This window comes from Malus sylvestris, chromosome 8, assembly GCF_916048215.2.
Source record: "Malus sylvestris chromosome 8, drMalSylv7.2, whole genome shotgun sequence".
Classification (NCBI taxonomy): domain Eukaryota; kingdom Viridiplantae; phylum Streptophyta; class Magnoliopsida; order Rosales; family Rosaceae; genus Malus; species Malus sylvestris.
In genome coordinates, this window is record NC_062267.1 from 6,638,312 (window position 1) to 6,665,279 (window position 26,968).

Consider the following 26,968-nt stretch of genomic DNA (forward strand, 5'->3'; position numbering starts at 1 on the left):
TTTCATTGTGTTAATTAAATAGGCAAATGATTTCGGATTGAATTGAATTTTTGCAAGAATGTATGAATCAAGACTTACAAAATAAATGGTTCAAATCGTTGAACTTCGATGTGAAGTAGATCTTACAACTAATCCCCGTTTTTGAATAAAAATGGAACCCCTTCCCTTAATGGGCATGTATGGTAGTATACTAGTAGAGTGAGGATCCTTGTCGGATCCTCTTTGTGAGGATCTTGGAGATCCACAAATCATATACGTTCATCGTACATCGTGTGATCAGAAATTATTGTAAATTATTTTATTTAAAATTAAATATAGACAATATCCAACGAAAACTAATTGCACAATGTATGATAAACATATATAATTAGAAAATTTTTAAAATCCTCACAAAAAGAATCCGGCCACTCCCGTACTAGTTGTACGTGCAATATATTTGGGGAAGGTAAAGTTTCTCGGCTGGAGATTGGTGGCGATGAGTCATAAAGCTTATCATCTTATCTAGTTCACTTTCTAGGCCTTTCTTTTCTATTCTCTACTTTGTTATAGGTAGAATCTTCATGGTATTCTTGACGTGTCCATGGCTAATTAGAAAGGGATACCCTATGCAAGCACATGTACTTTAATTATTAATAATGTAGCCTAAAATATAAACTCGTCACTCACCCACTCTGGTCATAACCAATACTTTTTCCTATATTCATACCTAAGAGTGGATTTATTTAATGCCAAAGATCAAACAATTTCTTTATAAGACTAGATTAACCCATCTAGTAGTTGAAGAAGGTTGAGAGTACGCGCGTTTTTCAAGATTTATACAGTCAATTCTACCTAAATAGGAGAAACCTTTTTGTTGTTATTGTAATACCAAAAACCAACAATCATTTTTGGATGTTCTCCTTTGTTGCAAACTTGTTTCATCCAAATTCATCCATTTCACTCAAAGTTTGCTAAAACTTGCCCACCAACAAAAAAACTTGGCCAAAAACACCACACCAAGCTTATATACATAAAATTTCTGAATTCTTCACTACTTACATTGTTTTTTTTTTTTTGGAAGAAACAAAGGCCGAAACCGAAAACAGCAGGAGAGCCAACAAATGGCGAACACCAAACAGGCACAAACAGAAAGAAAACGAAGGAATGGGATACCAACAAGCAGACACTGCAACCAGGTTGAGTGTCTCCCCAACCAACGCAACAACAACTCAAGGCGGACAAGGAAGCCCATCCTTATTCAGAACATGCACTAACGAAGATGGGGGCCTGTTAACCCAAACCCGATCACACATCTCCGGACATCTAACCGACGCAAGATAATCCGCCGAAGAGTTGGCTGATCTTGGAACCCAAGACCAGCGACAGAACTGGAAAGCTTCACACAATTGCTTGACCCTTGCCAAGATAGGAAAAGCCTCCCAACTGCCAGAATCCAAAGCGCCAGAGAGACAAGAAATGGATTCACGGGAATCCGATTCCAAAATGACCGCGCAACAACGTAAAAGCTTCAGCCGCAGCAACATTAGGGAACAAAATAGCATACCTAGCAGCCGCCACAAACCTCCCTCCATTAGCACGCAGGACCACCCCAACAAAACCCATTTTAGACTCCTTGGACCAGCTAGCATCAACATTGATTTTAATGAAAGGAGATGTTGTAGGGTTCCATCGAGAAACCAAAACATGCCGAGCTGGAGCCACCAAACGCCCAACCTTCGAAAAACCCCCGGCCTCCCAGTAGGACCCGACAACAAAGGCAACCTCCCGCAAAACAGAAATAGGATTAATGGGAACCTGATTAAAAATAAAGTTGCACCGAGCTTTCCAAATACTCCAACAAGTGAAAGCAACATAGGAATGAACCCATTGCACCTTAGCCGAAGACCCCAGATGAAGAGAGAACACAGCCTGCAACCAGCTCGCCCACGAAGGAATGCCATCCCTAACCACACGATAATTAAGAGCACCACCAAACCAAATAGCTGCAACCCACGGACACTGGAGGAATAAATGTTCCACAGTTTCATCCTGGCAAAGACAAATGGGGCACACAGGGGAAGGGGAAGATCGTCGACGGAAAAGCGCCACACTAGTAGGCAGAGCATTGTGCAAGGATAACCAAAAGAAATGGCGGAGCTTATGAGGCCCACGCAGTTGCCAGACCAATCGCCACAACTGCCTCGGAACTAAACGAGCACCAAGCTGGCGATGATCCCGGGACCCAACAGACCTAGACTGCAGCCAATGATAGCCCGAACGAACTGAGTACTGCCCATTCTTGCTCACATCCCAAACTAGACGATCATTCCGACTAAGATCACCAAGAGGGGTGAGACTGATAGCCCGTTGTTCCTCCTCTGAAATAAACTCCTGCAAAAAACTAATATCCCACGCATGCGACTCAGGCCGAATAAGAGACTAAACCCGCAAACTGGGAGTAACCGCAACCTCCCCAAGCGGTAACGGATGCCCAACAGGTAAAGATGGGAGCCAACGATCCACCCAGACACGCACATCCGCACCACTCATGATTTGCTAATGAGAACCATTCCTTAAAACCTCTCGACCAACCAAAATACTACTCCAAGCCCAAGAAGCCCTCCCGCCTTTTTTGGCATCCCAAAAGGAACAGTGCGGAAAATAACGAGCCTTAAGGACTCGAGCCCAGAGGGAATTCGGATCAGTGATCAACCGCCAACACTGCTTAGCCAACAAAGCGTCATTAAATTCACTGAAATTCCGAAAGCCTAAACCTCCCATCGTCTTCGGAAGACCAAGAACAGCCTTAGAAACCCAATGCGTCTTCCGCCTGTCCCCAAGACTACCCCACCGAAACCCGCCACCAAAGCATCCAATTCCTGACAGACAATTGCTGGAAATTTAAAAATGTGCATCGGGTAGGCAGGAATAGCTTGAACAACGGCCTTAATCAAGACTTCTTTCCCAGCTCGGGATAAAGTACATTGCTTCCAACCTTGCAACTTTCCTAAAAATTTTCCTTTAATATAGGCAAGACCGCGTTTTTTGGATCGCCCCCAAATAGCAGGAACGCCTAAATAAGCACCAGGATTAGCAACCGCCGGTATGCCAAGAACATTAACCAACTCATTGGAAACTTACATAGAAATGTTCGCCCCAAAGTAGACACTCGATTTTTGCAGATTAACTTACGGACCAGAAGCCTCACAGTACCTCCCAAGAATGTCCACCAGGTTCCGACAATTTTTAGCATCTACCTTTAGAAAAAGAAGAGTATCATCCACGAAAAACATATGAGAAATGACGGGTCTAACATCTTCGAATCCACCGCCTTTTGTATTAGACAAGAAAGGACATCTCCAACCAGCAGGAACAGATATGAGGAAAGAGGATCACCCTGCCTTAAACCCCTAGAAGGAGTAAACTGCTTGCCGGGTTGTCCATTAAGGAGGACAGCCAACTGCACCGAAGACACACAACTCATAATGAGATGCCTCCATTCACTGCAAAATCCCATCCGAGCCATAATAGCCTCAAGGAAGTCCCATTCCACTCTATCATAGGCTTTCTGCATATCCAGCTTAATACCCATCTCAAACTTGTTTCTAGCCTTGCGCCCTTTTAAGAATTGAAAAAGCTCATGAGCTATGCCAACATTATCGTGAATCATCCGACCAGCCACAAAGGCATTCTGGGAGGGAGAAATAATGTGCGACAGAACACCCTTAAGCCGGTTAGCAAGAACTTTGGATAGCACCTTGTAAGAATAATTGCAAAGACTGATGGGTCGAAATTGCGAAACCGTTTCCGGATGAGAGACCTTAGGAATGAGAACCACGTGGGTAGCATTGAGTGTACGCGGGCTCGCCGTTCCGTGCATCAATGATTTGATCAAGCTGTTGACATCATCCTGCAGCTGCTACCAAAAGGATTGATAAAAAATCCCTTGGAAACCATCAGGCCCAGGAGCTTTAAGGCTTCCCATATGTAGCGCTGCCTCCATAACTTCCTGCTCGGACACCGGCGCAATTAGCTCCAGATTCATTGCGTCAGAAACATCATGAAGTAGGCAATCCAAAATAGTACCCCAATTCCTTGGACCCCCCGACTGAAATAAGGAACGAAAATGATCCTCAACTAACTCCCGGACCCTACGGGGATGCTCAACCCACTGCCCTTCTCCATCCTTCAAAGTAAAAATCTTGTTCCGCCTGCGACGTTGTAAAGTTGATTGATGGAAGAATTTAGTATTTGCATCACCCTCACGTAACCACTGAACACGAGATCGTTGATGCCAATAATTTTCCTCCTGAGCGCTAAGGTCATCAATTAGTCTAGACATCTCCTGAATTGCAGTAAAATTAGGACCCCAATTCTCCTGAAGCACCCCGAGTTGCTGGGTGAGGTCCTCAATTTGTTGTCCGCGCTTTTTGAATTTATTGCGGCTCCAGCGAATAAGGCGAGACCTACAATCATTAATTTTAGACACCCAATGAACCAGAGCCCCTGCCTCCCCCCGCCGAGCCCAGCACTCACTAACCAACAATTTACAATCCTCCTCCTTAGCCCAAAAAGCCTCAAAACGAAACAACTTCCGCCGTTTTGGCCCATCTAACTCCGACTTAATAATCAGGGGACAGTGATCATATCCCTGGACAGGCCCATGCAAGGCCAACGAGTTGGGCCAAACCTCTTGCCACAGCCCATTAATCAGACCCCTGTCCAAGCGTTCTTCCACCCACTCCCCCCGCCTAAAACCCCTCCACGTAAAGGCAGGACCCTTGAACTCCAGATCAAACAACTCAGAAGCATTCATAAAATTCTCCAAAAACCGAGGCCAATTGTAATGAACCGCCACTCCTCCGGACTTCTCAAAATCCCAAATGAATTCATTGAAATCACCACCACAGAGCCAAGGAACATCCGAAGGAGAAAAATGAGATTGCATCCAAGCCCAAAAATCAGCTTTTTCACCAGAGTACGCAGTACCATAGACACCACTAACCGGAATCCACTGATGGACGCCTTCAACCTTTACAATAGAATCAATCACAGACCTAGACGAAAAAACTATGTGCACCTCCAAAGAATCTTCCCACCATAAGCTCAAACCCCCAGCCTTGCCGATTGGGTCCACATTAAAACCATGCGAAAACCTCATACGTCTCCGCAAACCATCTAGTCTATGACTCTTCATTTTAGTTTCAGATAAGAAAATCATAGAGGGTCTGTTATGTCGTATAAGCCCATGAAGAGCTCGAACTACCGTGTCCGACCCCAGACCACGGCAGTTCCAGAACAGATAATTCATGGCAGCTTTGCGGCTGTTGAGGGCCAGCCGCCACCACCCCGAGCTACAATGCCCGCTTCCTGAGTCGCACTCAAACTAACACATGGTACTACCAATAACCACGTTCCCTCAATATTTCAAAAGTGAAAAGTAGCGTCCTTAATTATTGTTGAGCTGAAATATTACAAAAGAGAGGATTCTGTATATACTTTTAACTTGTACAAGTCCATGAACCTAGTTTTTGTCATTGATTCCATGTCCACTAAAAAACAGGCTGGTTTGGATAATCCATTTCTACTTTTTAGCTTTTCTTCCATTTGCATGGACCAACTTCATTCCAGTTTTCAATCACAACCCTCGATTCATATTTGGAGATGGATTATCTACTCTCCCCATCCTATGCATTTCTCATCCCCTCCTATTTTTTATGGTCACGATTAAGCCACGTCAATATTTTATATTGATTTTTTTATAGAAACAATAAGACAAAAAGCAATGGGAATATAAAATGTTGACGTGGCTTAACCGTAATCATAAAAATATGAGAAGATGGGAAAGGCATGGGATGGGGAGGGCAAACAATCCATCTCCAACATATTTTGAGCAATTTTGTATACAATAAACAATTGTCGCAGGATATATATATATATATATATATATATATTTACATGTTAGAGCATAAAGTGTACAACAAAATTGATGCATTATATTTCTATATCAAAAAATAGAGTTGAGCATAAAATCTCCCAACCTTTTTTAGTGTCATTTTAAATTGGTCTCAGTTTTTTTAAACATTCCAAATAAATACACAATCTATTGAAATGTCACATCTGTTAGACCCCAGTTAAATTTATGTTAAACAACTACGTTTACGTTGTCTAAAAAATTAATAAAAGGTTATGGAAGCATGGCCTCCACCAACTAACAATCACCACCATTCCATCAAACCATCACCTCCAAATCCAACTCCACCCAAAAACTCAAGCTGCCAACATTCAAAAGAAGGTCTTGGGGTTTCGGTAGTTGTAGGTTGAGCTTGGAGGTGGTGAGACTTGATATTTCTCAATCTTCATTTTTGTTTTTCATTTTATTTGTGAATTTGTTTATTTATTTTGTCATCTTCACGTCTTTTTAAAGTTATTTTTATTATTATTTTATTGTTCATGTAAGCTAAAAAGTGAGACTCATCGTCGCCACATAAACATTTAGCAGAACAATTAATTGGAGCTTAATAGATGTGACATTTCCAATAATTTGGGCAGAGCCGACCCTAAGAATTTGGAGGCCTTATGCGAGCCTTCAAAGGGGGTCCTAGAGTTCTCTGACCTCCAACTTTTTGTACAGTGATATGTATAAAAAAAATTCGCTAAATACATGAAAATGTCAACTTCTAAGTCAAATATCATTAAAAATTAATATCAAAATGAGAAAGATATACAAACATTATTGACATATTACCCGTCTCGTGTTTTTACATGCAAATGCAACAATCAACTTTCAACTCAATATCCTAAAACAACAAATTGACAGAAAAGCAAACTGAAAACTCAAATTCCACCCATTACCCATATATTATATATTAATATAAGCAAAGCATAGGCAATCAAGTAAGCGATCAGATATTCAGATTCATCAGAATAAAGAATCAAACCACGTTAACAATTCTATTCCACCCATTACGACATTACCCTAAAATTGAATCCATAAACCCCTAAAAGATTGTATCTCTAAATCCCTAAAATATTTCAAATCCTAAATCCATATAGTAATCCAGAAACCCCTAAAGGATTCAATCTCTAAATCCCTAAAAAGAAAAATACACTTGTGCGGAGTGTAGAACGAGATTTTTTAAGTGCTAATAACAGTTTCCTAAATATGTCTAAATAAATATTGTACGTGGCATTGACTTAGACTTTCACGAATAGACTTATAATTTCTGGTATCTAATAAATATCCAGATTGAAAATATTCATCGATCTATAAAATTTTCTCATGGAGGTATCCCTTTTTTTGCCACAGAAACTAATATAGAGGCTAAAAGACAATACGACATTAAATTCATATGTGGTCAAGATATTTATAAATTTAATCATTAAAATGCATAAACTCAATTATACATTCAAGACTCTTACCTATGAGTTCACCCTATAAAACGTGCAAAGGCGATATACTTTTTAACCACAGTTCAATGTAATGTGAATTGTTGTCCGTAATTTTTGTATCTAATAAATATTCACGGTTAAAAATATTCATTGATCTACCAAAAGTTATCATGGACGTACCCATTTTTCTACCACAAATAGGAATATAGAGGCTAGAAGATTCTCATTTAATTGAAACATACCAAACTCATTAAACACTCTAACCAGAAGCTCATACCGATTATTAAGCTAATTAGTGCTCTAGAAATTTAGGGGAAGAGGAAGAGGAAGAGGTTTGGATGACTACGGAGGAGTAGATGGGAGTGTAGAATGACAACCACGGGGGATGAAAGGATTTTTTAAACAGAGAGAGAATGGGATTTGCTCCATGGAGATGATAGACTGGTTAACATTTTATTTTTTATTTTTAAGTAGATTGAGTTGGGTGTAAAAAGAAGTTTGAATGAGTTAAGTTTTGATAAGTAAGAGCGGTTTCAGAAATAATGTTGGGTGTAAATAGATAATAATAGATAAATCAAATACAATGTAGATATAAAAAGTAAAATACAAAATAAAAATTCAAATAAAAATTCCCATAAAATATTCTAGGATTTCTGAGCCTTTGTATTGTTTTGTGGGTGATTTTTCCACAATGCAAGTTTCCTGGATCTCCTCTGTATCGATTTGTTCTCAATTCTTTCTGTCGCCGAGAGAGGAACTGAGTTGAGAGGAAGTCTGAGTTTCACTTCCCGCCCAGTCGTCCGCCTAATTCTTTTCCCGTTTTCTCTCCCGATTAACACTTGAGAGGTGTCTCTCCCTATTCAGCCGAGCTCAAATCCCTCGCTCTCCTCAGTTTACATTAGTTTAAAAGAAATCAGCCTCTCCCTTGTTTCAAATGCATTTATAAATCTGTGATCCAAAGCAATTGCTCTCTTGTTTTAGAATTCAGATTTTCAGAGCTGGGTGGTGGTTGTAGTTGTTGTAACTATGCAAGCGGTCCTTGCGTCAGTTGTAGGATCTGTTGTAAAAGTACCATTTGAATGGCTGTTTGATGCCGCCAAAAAGGCGCACAAGATGGCTAAGACGTTTCCAATTCACCACAGCAATCTCATTTCAACGCTAGACTCTTTGGTACCGCTGATCGCGCAGATAAACCACACCGGAACCAATTCGGTTTCTGAAAATTTTACAAGAACAATGGAGGATGGCAAGAAGCTGGTCGAAAGGTGCGAGGGGAAGCTGAACTACTTTGAAAAGGCTAAATATGCTCAAGAAATTGTTGAATTGGACAAATCTCTTCAAAGACTCTTGCTTCTGCTGGCTGTGCAGTTAGGAGTTAATTCCGCGGTGGTGCTCAACCGAATTGATGCAAATCTTGTGGCTCAAAATCAAATCCGATACCTTATTACAACTAGGTATGCAGTTCCTTACCTTCCACACGATACACTTCGGCTGGATGCACAATTGGCACAATTGGCTGAGATCAGGATGAAACTCCTTACGGACAACACGCCGTCAATGCTTGTGCTCACTGCTCTGCCAGGATGTGGGAAAACCTATTTGGCAAAAATGCTTTGTCATGATCAACGAGTCAAAGGTATGTCTATAAAGTTTTTAATTTTTATGCGTTGCGGCTAGACCCGTAAACGGGACTGGGTTATCAGGTTTGAATCGGGTTTAATTTGAACAGTTAAGTTAACAGATCATCTGAATCCAACCTATTAAACTAACGGGTCATCCAAATCGGACCCGTTAAACTAACGGGTCACCTGTTTCATCTGTTAATAATTATTATTATTTTTTTTTTCATAGAGTTTTTTTTTTTTTTGTTAATACTTTATTGAAATTACTAAAACATCCTCAACTAACTAGTGCTAACAGGTTTAACGAATTGACCAAAATGACCCGTTATTTAACGGGTTCACCTGTTAGAGACCCGACCCATTAAGCATCCATTCAAATATTAATATTAACGGGTCGGATCCAAAATGTCAGGTCTAGTTGCGGCTAACATTTTTTAGATGCGCAATTGATGATGCGCACTTACAATTGTCAATGTGTGGTCATAGTTTGTCCCCAAGAACATTTCATCACAACGTAGAACGACTGCTGCCTATATACTAATGATATCAGTTCTTTTCTATCTTTTTTTCTTCTAATTAGTAATGTTACATTCCTACTTGTTTTCCTGGCCAGCTAAATTCAACAATATCTTCTTTACCACGGTTTCCGAAAACCCCAACATTGATGTCCAAGAATTCTGCCAACATGCCGGATTCAGGTCACCTGCATTAGAAAATGAAGAAATTGCAGCTGGGCAAAATCGTTTCCTATTAATCTTGGACGATGTTCCGTCTACATCAGAATTCCTTCTTCACGAGTTTAATCAAATCAACATTTCAGATTCCAAGATTTTGGTGACATCAAGATGCCATTTTCCCAAAGTCGGGTCCCCACATGAAGTACAACCATTGAGTAGTGAAGACGCAGAGACTCTTTTTTGTCGTTCGGCATTCCGGAATACGACCCTCAGCAAAGGTGATTTTCAGGAAGAGTTGAACAAGGTGATTTATTAGTTTGAATTTCTAACATACATGCTTATTTATGCATCCTTGCTTTGCAAAAATATAACTTAGTACACAAATCACCCATGCACGCAAGTGAACCCGTAGATTTTACCATATCTGTAAATAGTTATTCACCTTATTTGAGAAAATTGGGCTGCAGATAGTAAGCCACTGTAAGAAATTTCCACTGGCCATTACAACGATAGGAGGGTCACTTTGTAATCAGCCTATAGAGAAATGGAGACTCAAATGCACAGAATTATCTGAAGGTTCTATTCTCGAGTCAGAGGAAAGTTTGCGTGTGGTCCTCCAGAGTTGCTTAGATGACTTGAATAAAAGAATGGCTACTGTCAAGGATTGCTTCAAAATGGCTACTGTCAAGGATTGTTTCAAAGACCTTGGTTTGTTTCCCAAAAACCAAAGAATCCCTGTTGCTGCCCTCCTTGATATGTGGGCAGAGTTCTATGAGGGATCAAATGATAACATGTCAATGGTGAACCTCTACGAGCTCACCATCTGCAATTTGGCCAGTATTGTAATCACAAGGTATTCAAACTTTACTTTGATAACTAATTCACTATTGTGATCTGCACGTTTCAGAAATTTCTTCTGTGAAACTAAATTTTGATCACCACCAGGAATAAGGGTATAGATGGCTACTATGGTGAACACTTTGTTATCCAACATGATATGCTTAAATTGCTATCAATCCTTGAGAGTAGTGAAGACCCGATGGGCAATAGACTGATTATCGACATACGTGAAAAGGAGCTTCCACCAACATGGTGGACGGAGAACCAGCAGAAAATGAATAAGGCTCGCTTGGTATCTGTCTCAACTGGTTGGCATCTCCGAACTCTCTTTAGAAAATAGATACATACATATATACAATCATGTACTACAATCTCACAAACGTAATTTCACATTAATTTCCTCCCCACAGTCACATCATATAGCACATTGTTTATTTGCAGGCGAATCGTCCTCAACAAAGTGGCACAACATGGATCTACCAAAAGGCGAGGTTCTAGTTTTGAATTTTCAAGCAAAGAACTATGCCTTACCCAAGTTCATGAAGAAAATGTCCAAGTTGAAGGTTCTAATAGTCACAAATGATGGCTTCTCACCAGCTGAGCTAAGCAACATTGAACTGCTGTGTTCTTTATCTAATCTAAAGAGACTAAGATTCGAGCGTATTTTGATTCCTTTGATAAGCAAGATGAGCATTCAATTGAAGAGTCTAAAGAAGATATCTTTATTCATGTGTAACGTCAGAGAAGCATTTGGAAACTCTTCCATCCAAATTTTTGAGATATTCCCATACCTAGAGGAGTTGCACATCGACTATTGTAGCGATTTGGAGAAATTTCCTGCCAAGCTATGTGATCTTAAACGCCTAAAAGTTCTCAGCATCACCAACTGTCATAAGCTATCTGTCTTGCCTGAAGACATCGGAAAGCTGGAGAATTTGGAAGTGTTGAGGCTAAGGTCCTGCACAGACTTGGAAGAGCTTCCAGGCTCGATTGAGAAACTCAGTAAGTTGTACTTTCTTGACATATATAATTGTTTCCGCATTAAGGAGTTGCCCGAATGCATTGCAAAGATGAATGGTTTAAGAAAAATCAACATGGCACAATGTTCAAGATTGAAACTGCCTGTGTCAGTGTATGATCTTGATCAGCAATTAGAGAAAGTGACATGTGACGAAGGCAAAAGAGATTTCTGGAAATCTGTCTTATCAAATCCTGACAAAATAACGGTGGCTAATGAAGAATTCAACCTGAAATGGCTCCACGGACCTCAGAATTGAGAGCTCTCTTTCCACGATAAGTATTGGAGCAAAATGTCCTGTTTGTGATTTGTGAAGTTTATTCTTCCCTGTTTCTCATTAGGTGTTTGTACGAGATATTGCATCATTCCACTGTCTTGGATTTCCCTGATTTTCTTCTCTACATACTGTTGAAATGGTACCGGGCCATGATATTTTTGTTTAATTTCTTAAAGGTTTTAGCTTTCAAGAATTGGGGATTCGAATAATAAGAAATGCAGAGATGAAGAAGTGAGAGAGTAATTTTAATTCAAACAACTTAGCGAAGAAGGCTTTGGTGTATTTAACACAATACGTTGAAATGAAGGAAAGCTTATTTATTGATATCCCCGATAAGTTACAAATATGTACATATACTTGAGTCAAAATAAACAAACAAGAGGGAGCCTTCACAAAGGTTGCTTAGGAGAAGTCTCAGTAGTCGGTAGAGCCCCAGAAAGAGAAGGCACCGGAGGGGGATCATTCGGAGCCTCAGTACTGGACAAAACCCTAGAAGGAGGAGGCATCAGAGGTTGATCATTTGGAGCTTCATTACGCGGTACAGTCCCAGAAGACGAAGGCAATAAATGCCTTTGGAACAAACCCACAAATCTCTGATGATCAAGTAAAACCTGACCATCAGATTCCTTCATCTGGTCAAGCTTCCTCTTCATGTTTGTAGCATAGTCATGTGCGAGCTGGTGCAACTGTTTATTCTCATGCTTGAGCCCTCTAATCTCCTGTTTGAGACTCATCACTTCAGCCGCCAATGATTCAACTTGGCGGGTTCGAGCAAATAGGCGTTGGGCCATATTAGACACAGAATCTGCACACTGAACACTAAGAGCCAGAGAATCCTTAACAGCCAACTCATCAGACCGTTTGGAAAGTAGTCTGTTATCTTTAGGAGTGAGAAGGTTCCTGGCCACTACCGCAGCGGTCATATCGTTCTTCATCACGAAATCCCCAACGGTAAGAGGACCAGTAGGGGAGACGAAGGATGGGCGCCATATGTTGTCTGGAGAAGGCGGGGCTGCCTCTTCAACAAGGTTCAAGTCAAAACGACGGTCGGAGGGGCCAGACATTTTCAAAGGTGTTGAAGAGAGAAGAGGTCAGACAAATCAAGATCTTAGAAGTGCAAGAATGGAGCTTCTACTGGTGGATATTCAAGTGTGCTTTGGAACTTAATGTCAGCCCCTATAAAAATCTGCACTCGACGAAGCTTCAGAAATCGAAGAGGCGTCTGCTCAGAAATCGAAGAGGCGTTTGCTTTCTCAAAAGCTGGGCTGCTCAAAGACCACGAAGGCCGATCTCAGAAATCGAAGAGGTTTGCTTTCTCAAAAGCTGGGCTGCTAAGAGACCACGAGGGCCGATCTCAGAAATCGAAGAGGCACCTACTTTTCCAACCTTGTCAGCACCTGTCACACGTACACTCAGCTTTGCGGAAATTATGGGCATTCTGTCGAAGATTTCTGGCGAAGTAGAAAGCACATGAATCGTACTGTTCAATCACCCACTTCCCACACGCAACAGTAACTCATGGGTACCACAGATAACTTTGCCAAAGTTCTCTGACAAAGTTGAGACACGTGAAGCTTGCAGCTCCCGCTACATCGCTCTGACCAAGAAGGGTAAAAGAATTGCAAAGAAACAACACTAACAAAGTTTAGACACATAAATTTTGAAGGTCTAGCTACCATATTATTACCCACAAGGGTAAAGGAACAGTACCACTGCTGGATAATTGGAAAGTCCCGGTGTGTCAACCTCTGTGCTTCGTGGCAAGGTAGACTAACAAACATGCCCAACCTTTACTCACATTCGAGAAAACACTCCCAACAAGATTGCTTGCTCCAAAATCGAAGAGGCACCGCCCTCCGAATCTCGAGAGCCAGACTCCCAACATGATTACTTTCTCAAAAATCGAAGAGAGGGTAAAGGAACAGTACCACTGCTGGATAATTGGAAAGTCCCTGTGTGTCAACCTCTGTGCTTCGTGGCAAGGTAGACTAGCAAACATGCCCAACCTTTACTCACATTCGAGAAAACACTCCCAACAAGATTGCTTGCTCCAAAATCGAAGAGGCACCGCCCTCCGAATCTTGAGAGCCAGACTCCCAACATGATTACTTTCTCAAAAATCGAAGAGACACCGCTCTCCGAATCTCGAGAGCCAGACCCCCAGCAGGATTGCTTTCTCAAAAATCGAAGAGGCATCGTTCTCCGAATCTCGAGAGCCAGATCCCCGACAGGATTGCTTGTTCGAAAACCGAAGAGGCACCACTTTCCCAACTTCAAGAGCTGGATCTCCTTGGATAAAGCTTGTCTGTAATCTTCACACGCAACATCAGCTTTCCAGATACCACAGACCACTTTTTCAAAGTGCTCTGACAGAGTTAAAACATGTGAAGCTGGCAGCTCCCACTACCGTACTATGACCAAGCAGGGTAAAGGAATAGCCTTATTACTTGATGTTAGGGAGACTCCTATATATGTCGACCTTCATCCCTAACGGACAGGCAGACCTGCAAAAATGCTCAACCCTTTCTCTTATCTGAGAGGGCACTCCCAACGAAGCCTTTCGAAATATTCAGCTTTCTTTCCCCCCGATAATACCTCTGTAAACAAGCTATACTAGAGCAAGAATATCTCATATCATCAGGGTTAAAAGCAAGAGTATCCCATATCATGCTTTTTCCCTGTCTTTTCCTTTGGCCTTGTTCTTACCTGCAAGACAAGGAGAAAGAGAGCAATCAGTCAGCACTTGGAATCAAGCTTCCAGCCAGGAACTGACTGCCTGGAACCTCTTACCTGATTACTTACCTGGCATTGCTCTCGAGTACTCATCTTTAACATCTTATGCTTCCAGGGAAGATACCGCATCGGCCTGTGGAACAGATAGGGCAAGTGAGAAGGATACAAGGAAGCATGTGGAGACAAGCGTAACAGCACACGTGCCGATACATCCACTACTCTGTCAAAAGCAAAAGTATCCCATATCTGCAGGGTCGAACGTACTCTAGATTTGATGGACTTGTTTTGACCCTCAAATTCTTCAGTCGGCCTTATACTCTGGAGGAAACCAGAAAACCCTCCAGCCCGGTTCAAGAATAAGCCTGTGGAAAGTTACTTCTTCAAAAGCAAAAGTATCCCATATCTTCTCTTCTCATTTTTCTTCTCTTTATCCTTCATGCTGCCTGCAAGATAGGGAGAATGTGAACAATCAGCCGGAGCTCTGATTGCTTACCTTGTCTGTCACCTCTTTCAGCAGATCCCCTAGCCCGGCGACTTGGGGGACTCCTACTACATGGTTTGTATCGCGCTTGACCAAGCCTGAAACTACAAGTAAGCTTCAAGTGAAATTGATACATTACCTTGTGCATCTCCACCAGTTACAGATACCACCCCTGGATGGATGAAGAGTATTTCCAGAGAAGATGCCACATCTACCTATGAGACAGATAAGGCAAGTCAAGACGATACCACACTCCGGTACTTAGAAGTTTCGTGGTTACAAGATCATTCTCCCACAATATTTCCTAATGTCATTTGTACTAAATCATTCACTTATACTCACTAAAGGAGAGCTTGAACCTATGTACTTGTGTAAACCCTTCACAATTAATGAGAACTCCTCTAGTCCGTGGACGTAGCCAATCTGGGTGAACCACGTACATCTTGTGTTTGCTTTCCTATCTCTATCCATTTATATACTTATCCACACTAATGACCGGAGCAATCTAGCGAAGATCACAAAAAGTGACCGTTTTCGCTACCTAGGATCTATCTTGCAAGAGAACGGAGAATTAGATGGAGATCTCAACCATAGAATACAAGCTGGATGGATGAAGTGTAAGAGCGCATCCGGCGTGTTGTGTGACCGTCGTAGGCCACTGAAGCTCAAGGGAAAATTTTATAGGACGGCAATAAGGCCAGCGATGTTGGATGGCACATAATGTTGGGCGGTGAAGCATCAACACGTACACAAAATGGGTGTAGCGGAGATGAGGATGCTTCGTGGGATGTATGGGCACACGATAAAGGATAAGATTGGGAATGAGGATATCCGAGGTAAAGTAGGAGTAGCCAAAATTGAAGGAAATATGAGAGAAAATCGGTTCCGGTGGTTTGGACATGTGCAAAGAAGGCCTACTGATGCTCCGGTTCAAAAATGTGACTACGGGACAGAGGTTCAGGGCCGAAGGGGTAGAGGAAGACCTAGGAAAACTTTGGAAGAGACCCTAAGAAAATACTTGAGTACTTGGATCTAACGGAGGACATGACACAAAATCGAGCGCAATGGCGTTCTAGGATTCATATAGCCGACCCCACTTAGTGGGAAAAGGCTTTGTTGTTGTTGTTGTTGTTGTTGTAATTCATACATCCAAAACCCTAGCATATAGAAGGCTTAGAGTGGTCCTATTTTTCAGGGATCAATCTCAGTCCTCTAGAGCATCAGGAGTTGTGATCCTTTCACTTGGGAATAGATCCAGCAACACAATACATTCAAGGGATGAGAACAAACACAGTTGTTCATCTTTCACAAAATAGTAACTCTACTAGCCGTTGGACATTTAAACATAACGGCTAATACTAAAAATAGAAACTTCCATCATCTTCGATTTCTTCAAGTTCATCTGCAATATTTGTCATCTGTAGGTTGATTTCAAGTCTGAGAAGCTTAATTCTCAACAGCCTCTCCTAAGCTGCTCACTGGCTACTCCAAGCTTGTGCCTTAAGTAATTGAATCTTTCTCTAGGCAGTGCCTTAGTAAAAATATTTGCGAGTTGTTCCTTACTTCTGCGAAACTTCACATCAATCACCCCTTCTTGTAATGCTTCTCTTATGTGTCTAGTTTTCTGGTTGAAGATAGGGTTCTTCACCATAGAAATTGTAGACATGTTTTTTCAAAATAAAGGTGTTGCATCAGTTTTCATTTCCCCAAAATCATCAAGAAGAAATCTCAGCCAAATTGATTGAGCAGTTGCTTCTGCTGCTGATACATACTCAGCTTCAGCAGTTGATAGAGCAACTGTGTTTTGCTTCACTGAGGCCTATGAAAACACACCACTCCCAAAGTTAAATGCATATCCATAGGTGCTCCTGCTATCATCTTCATTTCTTGCCCAATCAGCATAACAAAAACCAACAAGAATTGTTGTCGTCTTTCACATATTTAATTCCATAATTTAGTGTACCCTGCACATATCTCAAGACTCTCTTTGCTACTCCAAAATGCTTCTTTGTATGACTATTCATAAACCTTGCTAGTAGACTAGCAGCATACATCAAATCTGGTCTAGTTGTTGTCAAATACAACAAGTTATCACAATCTTTCTATACATGCTTTCATTTGCCAACTCACTTCCATCACCTTCTTGAGTTTTTCTCCTATGGGTAATGGAATTGACACAAGCTTGCAGTCTTCAAGACCAAATTTCACTAGGAGTGACTTTGCATACTTACTTTGATGAATGAATACACCCTTATCAGTTTGTAGTATTCTAATTCCCAAGAAATGGTGAAGCGGCCCCAAATCAGACATCTCATATCTCTGCATCATTTCTCTTTTGAACTCACTGAGTAATCTCTCACTACTTCTAGTGTATCATCAACATACAATGACACAATGAGCAATCCTCATTCTTCATCAGATCTTGTATGTCACACTCCAAAACTAGAGATGTGAGATTAAGAGAAATAACTAGAACAAAGTGGTTGTTCAAGGGTGCAACACAAATCTCATCTTAAGATTATGTCAATGAAAATTTAAATTCCACAATTCCATTAAATCAAACTACGAAAGTCAATTTAAAGAAATAGAGTTAAAGATCTCATGGTAATACAAACTACAAAAGCGACCTGAACCGTAAAATTCACCGAAAATAGCTCATTCAACCAAAACGAGTGAAAATTTCCAGATCCAAAGTAGACACATGAAACTAAGTTGTGTCAAAATTTCATTGATTTTCGAGTTCGGGAAGTATAGGAAAATTTTAAAACTAAAACAGGCATGCTGCTGTTTTCACGTAAAAACAACTTTAGCAGCACCAAATTACTTTGCAAATAAAACTGTCTATATTCCAAAGAACAAAAATCTGAAATTTTGCAACATACCACTTAGGTAATAGGTACACACCCACAGTTTTAAACATAACCAAGTTCATAGTGGTTCTTCAAGAGCCATTCATAAAACCTTCCAGATTATAATGAGTTCACAAAAGACTTTCAGGGCTTCTAACAAGAAAACATTTTCAGGCCATTTGAGGAAAATGTACATGAGCAAAACTATACAAGCCAAAAAACGAGTAATTACATATACATAGTTTTCATAGCCCAGGTAAGTAGAATCTCCAACCCACTGAGGTCGACATCATTTTAGTCTACTACGCAACAAAAGGATCATTTACAGACAGAGACTAACTATACAAACACTTTGGCAGCTCACCCAAAAGAAGTGTATGTCTGAACTCCCTTCTACTAGCCCACACTAGTGCTGCCACTTGAAAATCAGCTAGTCGACTCTACACACCTGAAAGTACATGTTTAGAAAAACGGGTGAGCATAAATGCCCAGTAGGGGTTTTTCCATAAGTCCGTAGTCATTTAAAATTTATGGTGCACACCAGAAAGTAATAAGAGTGATTCAAAACCATTTATATTCATTACCACGAAATCCAACAATCTGAAATATGCTAAAAAAAAAATGCTTGGAAGTAACATATGACAGAAAAACCAAAGTTTTAGAACATTAGTAGCTTTGATAACAACGGTACCACACACAAGTTCAGAGTCACTTCCTTTTTCATAAGGATAATAAAGCCATTATCATTTAAAGAAACACAAACACAACTAATCTCAAAGATTTTCTGTTATCCCCAAACAAGTGACTAGCAGATTGGAAAGAACAGTAGTAATACCTGGCCAACTTACATATCACACGTATTTATCACTTTTATAAATCATTCTCACATCCCACACATGGAGCTCTCCCCGGGGAAACATTGGGTCATTGTGCCCATAATCAACAACTTCACGGGTTATTATGCCCATTCATACATTTCTCAACATTCACATCTGCACACCTATTATACTACTTTCCACCTACTTTCACAATTTGAACATTCGTTTCAAGATGCTTCAAAATTTGACATTGAGTAAAATAAGAGGCATGCACATCAAAACAAAATCTTGAAAAATCATTTCAATCACTTTAAACTCACCAAAGTTGTAGCAACAGAATTCAAATCATTAAGATCAAACCATAGAGAAATATTTTCTTAACTTTTTTCACATAATCGAAAAAGAAAAACATTTTAAGTAAGCTTCAAATAATGCTCAAATGCCAACAATCCTTGATCAAGTAAAAATGAAAAACCAAAATATTTTATTTTTGATTAAAACTCCCCTACCTCAACACAATTTCTTGATATTCAACTCCCAGGATGTTCGTCAACTTGTTCCGTAGTCTAGTAAAAAAAATCATCACACACCACTTATACAAAATATCAGACAACGAACCCTAATTCAAGGTTAATTGGGGCCTTTAATCAAAGGTGCTCAACTCAAAAACTATAACATGGGTTATCAAACCAAATAACAATTAGATCCCAAAGGTAAGAAATAGATACCTTAAATGGAGACAAAAGAAAGATCGTCACTTGTTCTAATCTTCACAAATAGAGGAAAAGAAAGCTAATTTCCTCCTCCTTCAATTTTCTTTTTGACAATTTAAGGGTTAAAAGGGATAAACCCCTTAATTCCTTTCGGCTAGAAGGGAAAGCAACAAATATGAGGGGGTTTTCTAGAAACCTCATCCCCTTTTATTCCCTTTTTCTAACATCAGCTTTCCCTTTCTTTTTTTTTCTTTTTCTTTTTAAATTCTTTTCATTTAGTTCTTCTCTTTTCAAGCCAAAGCTTGGTCTCAAAAGTAAAAGAACTTTTAATAGCCACAAGTAATCCACTCTTAATCACCACCTAAAATTTTAGGGATATTACATTGTATATAGTGTAGCCTCACTAGTGCTTCTCTTGAACTTATAATTAATCGAGTAAGTATCAATCTCACTATACCAGGCTCTGGGAGCCTGTTTTAAACCCTATAATGCCTTCCTTAGCTTGTAAATCTTGTGTCTACAATTCTTTAATTCAAAGCCTTCAGGTTGATCAATGTACACTTCTTCTTCAAGCATTCCATTTAGGAATGCTAATTTGACATCTAACTGAAATAACTCCCACCACTTTTGTGCTGCAAGGGCAATGAAAATTCGAATTATGTCTAACCTTGTCATTAGGGCAAAGGTTTCATTATAGTCAATACCAGGCTTTTGAGCATAACCTTTTGCAACAAGTCTATTCTTGTGCTTTTAGACAGTTCCATCCAAATTCAACTTGGTTTTAAACACCCATTTCACTCCTATGACAGCTTTATCGGTAGGTCTATCTATTAGCTGCCATGTGTCATTTTTCTCAATCATTTCAATCTCAGCATTCAAAACATCTTGCCAAGCTTGATCATGTGCTACTTCTTGATAGTTTTCTGGTTCAACAACGCGCATGTGACATCTTGCATATATTTCATCCAAGCTTCTCATCTTCACATGTATTGAACTAGGTGTTGAATTTTGACCTTGAGTTTCACTCCTACTAATGGATGAACTGGCATAACTTGAAATTTGTTGGTGACTCTGAGTAGTTTCAACTTGAGTTTCAGAATTTGAATTTTCATGCATATCAATACCATACACATCATTTCCCAAGCTAAAAGGTATTGAGAGTGTTTCAACTTTCCTACATTCCCAATTCCAAGATCGATCTTCATTGAACACCACACTTCTAAAGAGGATAATTTTCTTAGATTGAAAGTCATAAACTCTATAGCCTTTCTCACATCTACCATATCCTATGAAAATGTCGTTGCTTGCCTTTTCATCAAATTTATGCCTTAGTTGTGAAGGAATATATGTGTAACATATGCAACCAAGCACTTTCAAATGCTTTATGCTAGGTTTTCTACATGTGAAAGCTTCAAATGGGATGTTGTCTTTTGTTGCAATTGGAAGACATTTATTCTACAAATACATTGCAGTCCCAACTACTTCAGCCCAAAATCTCACAAGAATGTTTTTCTCATCCATCATTAACCTTGCCATTTCTCCAATGGTTCTATTTCTTCTCTTAACAACGCCATCACGATTTTGTTTATAGGAACTCACACGAGAACTTCCTAATGGGTCACCCATCATGGGATTGCTCTCGCGCAAACTCGTTTAACTTCGGAGTTTCGATGGAACCCGAAGCCAGTGAGCTCCCAAAATGCCTCGTGTTAGGTAGAGATGGGAATATACATATAAGGCTTACAAGATCCACTCCCCTGGGTGATGTGGGATCTTACAATCCACCCCCCTTAGGGGCTCGACGTCATCGTCAGTACACTTCCGACCAGGAATTGGCTCTGATACTAAATTGTCACATCCCGACCCGGGCCCCCACCACAGCCTAGGCTCAACTCCGCTGTAGCACGATATTGTCTGCTTTGGGCCCCGACCACACCCTCACGATTTTGTTTCTAGGAACTCACATGAGAACTTCTCAATGGGTCATCTATCATGGGATTGCTCTCGCGCGAATAAGCTTAACTTTGGAGTTCTGATGGAACCCGAAGCCAGTGAACTCCCAAAAGGCCTCGTGCTAGGTAAAGATGGGAATATACATATAAGGTTTACAGGATTCACTCCCCTGAGCGATGTGGGATCTTACATTATTAGTCTTCTCGGCGAAGTAAGGTGTTAACAAGTTACGACATTCAGCACACTGAAAGCCAAATTTGATATTGAACTTCGCATAACTAGCAGTCTTATCTTCAGGCTCTCAAACCTGAAGGCCGAAACATGCTCATTTCTCTACCGTAGTCGCAATATTCATAAGTCATCAGTGCGACCAATGCCACATCAACATTCATTCACTCCCTGGCTGAGCTCGGCCAATGAGCTGGCACACCCTGCATTCAACTAAAGGACGTAGTTAGCTTATTAGCCATTCGGTCTGCGCGCCACTTAGGCTAAGTAGTTTTTAGGGTCAACGGATGCTAAGAATGTTATAACGTGGCTCTTGCAATCAAATTGTTGTTGAGTCAATGATCTTTATTTTGGTTGGTTAAATAAATTTTTTTTTTCCGAGTTAGGTTAATTAGGTCAACTTTTTAAGGAGATCAATGGATTTTTTTTCATTGAAACATTCATAGTTACAGTGATCCTGCTAAGTTTCGTGGATCTTCAACACACTTAATTAAAACTGTATCCAACCCTTAGGGCTAAAATTCAAATTAAGAAAAGAAAAAAAAAGCTCAAATTTAAGCGATTGGAGCAGCTCGGATCAAATTAACTTGATCGTCTAATTGGTTCAATTTGAGCAGCTAAGATCATGAGATTACATCGTGGAGCGGACTCAAACGAATCAATGCTTGAGCGCTCTTTTATATATATATATATAGGAAGCCTTTAAGGGAAGGGATCCCCATTTTTCAAAAAAATGGGAACATCCTCTTGACCGTTAGATTTGGCTTTAATGAAATTCTGTGGTTGAGATTTTGTGGCCTGTGATTTAATCTCAACCACAGAATTTCATTAAAGCCAAATCTAACGGTCAAGAGTGTGTCCCCTTTTTTTTTTTTTAAATGGGGATCCCTTCCCTTAACTTCGGAGTTCCTACGGAACCCGAAGCCAGTGAGCTCCCAAAAGGCCTCGTACTAAGTAGAGATGAGAATATATATATAAGGCTTACAAGATCCACTTCCCTGGACGATGTGAGATGTTACACTCAACTTCTAAATTTGCTACTATAATCACATAAACTATAGATCTAAATTTAACCGTTAATTATTGTTTACATTTTCACTCCATTCTTCTCACCAAATTTTGTTTTTTAAGTTTTTTTTTTTTAAAACATGATTTCTTAGAGGATGCAGGAAGATAACGGTTCGGATTGTTGGTATGATGTTTAGAGTTTTACTATTAGTGAAACTATTGTTTGAAGTTTATAATGTCTCTAGAAACTATATAACTTCAACTAATATTTCAGTTAATCGTAAATATCGGAATGTGAAATCAATGATCCGAACCTTTAATTTTTTTTCTACATCCGCTGAAAGACCACTTTTCAAAAAAGAAAATCTAAAAAATGAAATTCGATGAGTAGAATAAAGCGTAAACGACAATTGACTATTGAATTTAAATCTCAGGTTTATGGATTTAGGTGTCGAATTTCAGAATTGGCCCCTTTACGAAAATTGCAAAGTTTGGCATTACGAGTGATTGCATTTTTTTTTATTTTTTTACATTTTTCACACTTCTACAATAATTGTTGTTAATTTTGCACTCAAATAAAAACACTATTCATGAGATTTGGAGGGTTTAAAAATCTAAATGACCAAGTAACCATCGTCCAAGCGTAAAAGATGTAATCATGAGCGTGCTTTCACAATTTTCATACTTGTACATTAATGATTATGAATTTTATTTATTTTGAACTCCCTTAAAAATAATATTCATGAAGGTTTGTAAGGTTTTAAAAAAATTAAACGACGATGTATCATCCTCAAAGCATAGAGGATGCGATCACGAGCGTTTGCATATTTTTTCACATTTTTGGCTGTTGTAATGTGTTTAATAATTTTTTAATCTCACTCTTGGCCTATAGTATACTACAAAAATAAATAAATAAATAAAACTTAATTTTTTTAAATAAATATAAAATAATAAAATTACAAACAAGCTTACAAATAAAATTAATAAAATTACAGGGTGCACGGAGAAGCTAGAGAAGCAGTGACCTGACTTGTAAGTAGGGAAAGGATATCGCCTCGCCAAGCTCGCCTGCTAGTCACCATCAAGTGGGACCGAAAGAGAAGTCCCTACCCAGTACGCCAAATTCCAATCATTTTTCTATTGTTACAGTGCTACTATTATGTTCAGTAAATGAATGAACGTTTGGATTTACTGCATCTGACGACTGGGAAAAATACTAGAGTGAAGAGAATAGTAATTTTGTATATGTTTGTAAAACTATATTTACATGTGGGTGAGGGAAAAGAAAAAAAAATTTGTGAAAAATTATTTTATTCCCTATGATATTATTTTTTGATATTTTTATTGAAATTTAATTGAAATTTTTTGGGCCCCTCCGAAACGGGGTCCTGAGTCGGCGCCTACTTTTTGGCTACCCTCAAGGTCAATCTTGAAGTTAATACTTGTTTGGAATGTTTAAAAAGGTTGAGACCAATTTAAAATAACACTAAAAGATTCGAAAAATTGAGATACTTATCCTAAAAAGTGTATATACACATATATTAATTCGAATGAAATAGTATGTTAATTATTGAGTATCCTATATACTAAAAAATGACTAACAATAAAGAAGTTTTGAACAGATTTCATTTTTCTCAGAGAGCACGTGTGTGCATGAATCTGCCTTCCACTGATCTATTGGTTTCCCATGCTAGGATGCGACTTTGTGTTTTGCTTTCGCATCTTCGGTTTCATCACTTAGCTTAGATTAGGTTTGATGTACCTGGATAAGGTGGACAACAACGTACCATCGACCAATGCTAAATGAACATGACATAATGGATTAGAAAAACCTAGAAAATACGGTTGAGGCAAGTGTTCAACACTTTGTCCTTTAGACAAGTTTACGCCCCACTACAGTGCTTATAGTTGATCGGCGCATGTCTCCCAAGATACAATGAATGTACTTGTAATAGTAGCACTCCAAATCACAAGGCTCGATGAACAACGATTGTGTTGAAAACTCTCTCATATAGACTCAATGAGACTCTAATATTTAGTGCACTCTATGTATGATTATGTAAACAAATGAAAAGTCTTTTTGTGACTTTAGGGACTTCCCTATTTATAGAATGTGAGATATCATTTTGGAAAACATGTGACTATTCATGAAGAGTCAAAAGTTCCAACATTTCATTTAAGTAGACATATCTTTCTAAGAAAAGGCTCCACTTCTAATTTCCATTCAATTCATAAATTTTCCAACAAGATCATCATGCATCAACTCCAAAAGATTTTGAGTGTCTTGATAGTATCGTTCATAGCGTGTTATTAATTTTACGTGTTATAATTATACATGAGCAAAATACGAAATTTATACTTTAAATTATAACAAGCCGTATATAATTAATACAGATTGATTGGTATCGGATGGTGGGATTATGGTCTTACGAAAAATTTCAACCGCATGCCCTATTTCTCTATTATGAATTTTCATGTTTTTCTACTCCATCACTTGTCTTTCCTTATTTTTATTTTTTATTTCTAAATTATTATTGTCAAGGGAAAAGAGAAGAGTTCAAACCATTTATAATAATTAGGGGAGAGGGTGTGTACCCAAAACATATTGGTATAAATTCAACATCTTTTTCACTGGAACGTTGGATCACACGCACATTTTTGACTTGATGATTAACTGTGATATTGGAGTATTATATTAGAGTAAACTGTCGATTTGCCCCCTGAACTATCACCCAACTTTCGATTTGCCCCCTGAACTTTTTAATTGGAAAATTAAGGACTTAAACTAATTTTTTTGGCCGATTTGCCCCCTGCTGTTAATTTTTCATTCATTCCATCCAAATTTCTATTAAATGGAAGCATATGCACAACATGTGTAGGTAGTTCGGTCGCTTCATTCTTTAAAATAATTGAAAACCTTAGATTTCTAAAATATAAACCTATGCAAATATGTGTGATTCTATAGCTTTTTTGTCTGAATGTCTAGTGAAATGATGCTTTTGTCCACAAATGAGAGTTACGTGGTTTGCACACGATAAGAGTTAACGTTAATTTGGATGAAATCTATGAAAAACTAATGGTAGGGGGGAAATCGGCCAAAAAAATTAGTTTAAGTCCTTAATTTTCCAATCAAAAAGTTCAGGGGGCAAATCGAAAGTTGGGTGATAGTTCAGGGGGCAAATCGGCAGTTTACTCTATTATATTATATACAAAATTGTAAAAAGAAGAACCAAGTGGAAGCATAGAGAAAGTGAATTGGTATTGGACCTTTTTGGTTAAGTCTTCCATGGATGTTTAGGGTTATGCACGTGTAGCACTTTTGTTATATCCTCTGTCACACTTTCATGATCAAACGAGGAGGTCCTTCTCATCGTTAAATAGTTTTATTGTATATGGTGGGTTAGCTTTGATATCACATTGGTAAAATAAAACAATTCATAAGAGTTTGAATGATGTTAGAGTTATTGATAACTAGTAAATTAATTTTGAGTTGAATGTTCACATTTTGGCACACACATAAACTCTATCAATCTAACCGATTACAAAGAGATAAGAATCTGAATTCTTCTAGCTTTTTTTTTTTAAGTATTGGAAAGACTCACATAAGCATTTCAATTTCTTCTGATCATCATCAAGTGATTCACCAACATCATAAATCGAACTTAGAGCGAACCGTATAAAATACAGGCATGAAATTCGCCTCAATCATTGAACCGTCGGTGGTGGTTTCTGGTTAATATATAAAGTGCTATAATTTGTAGTGTGATTGGATTAGATATGGTGTGCACTCACGCGTGCATTGGAAACAAATGTACGTCCACACATTTTTGGATATGTAATTGTAAGATTGTTGGGTTTCCAAGGTGTTGCCTGCTTAGTGTTTTTGTTACTGTTCTATCTATTACGTGACGGTTTCATCTCAAATCTCTATGACATAATGTATAGGTGCCTCTAAAAATGTTATATTTCTTTCGGTATATTTGAAAATTAATAAAATCGGGCCGTGGGCCTTGAGCTAGAATTTTGAAACCCATGCAATCGGAGTCCATGAGTGTTTGAACCCTTTTTATTTTGGGCCTCTTGGCCTCAATGGCCCAAATCTTTGTTACTGCACCGGAGATTCTGGCGAAGAGGAATCGAGAAGGAGTGGACGGTGATTCCGGCGAAGAGGCCACCGGAGATGTTATACCGAAGATGGGAGTAGTGGTGTCTGAAAATTCCATTCCGGTGTAAACAAATTTTCTTTTGAGCTAAATACCAAACCAATCTTCGTGTGTTTTTACCTCGTTAACCAATTTAGCAACCGTATTAAGATTATTTCGTAAATGCAGTTCCTTAAGACCTATCCTAAATTTTCAACCATGGTGCAAAATTGGGAAC

The 26,968-nt window shown here is 39.2% G+C and overlaps 1 protein-coding gene across 1 annotated transcript; it reads left to right on the plus strand.

Moving 5' to 3' along the window:
• Window positions 1-8,058: 8,058 nt before the first annotated feature.
• On the plus strand, window positions 8,059-11,917 carry LOC126632422 (putative disease resistance protein At5g47280). Its single transcript, XM_050302832.1, has 5 exons — window positions 8,059-9,007; window positions 9,607-9,974; window positions 10,138-10,523; window positions 10,616-10,818; window positions 10,952-11,917. Exons 1-5 carry the CDS (start codon window positions 8,398-8,400, stop codon window positions 11,785-11,787), a joined length of 2,403 nt encoding a protein of 800 aa, XP_050158789.1. The 5' UTR covers window positions 8,059-8,397; the 3' UTR covers window positions 11,788-11,917.
• Window positions 11,918-26,968: the final 15,051 nt, after the last annotated feature.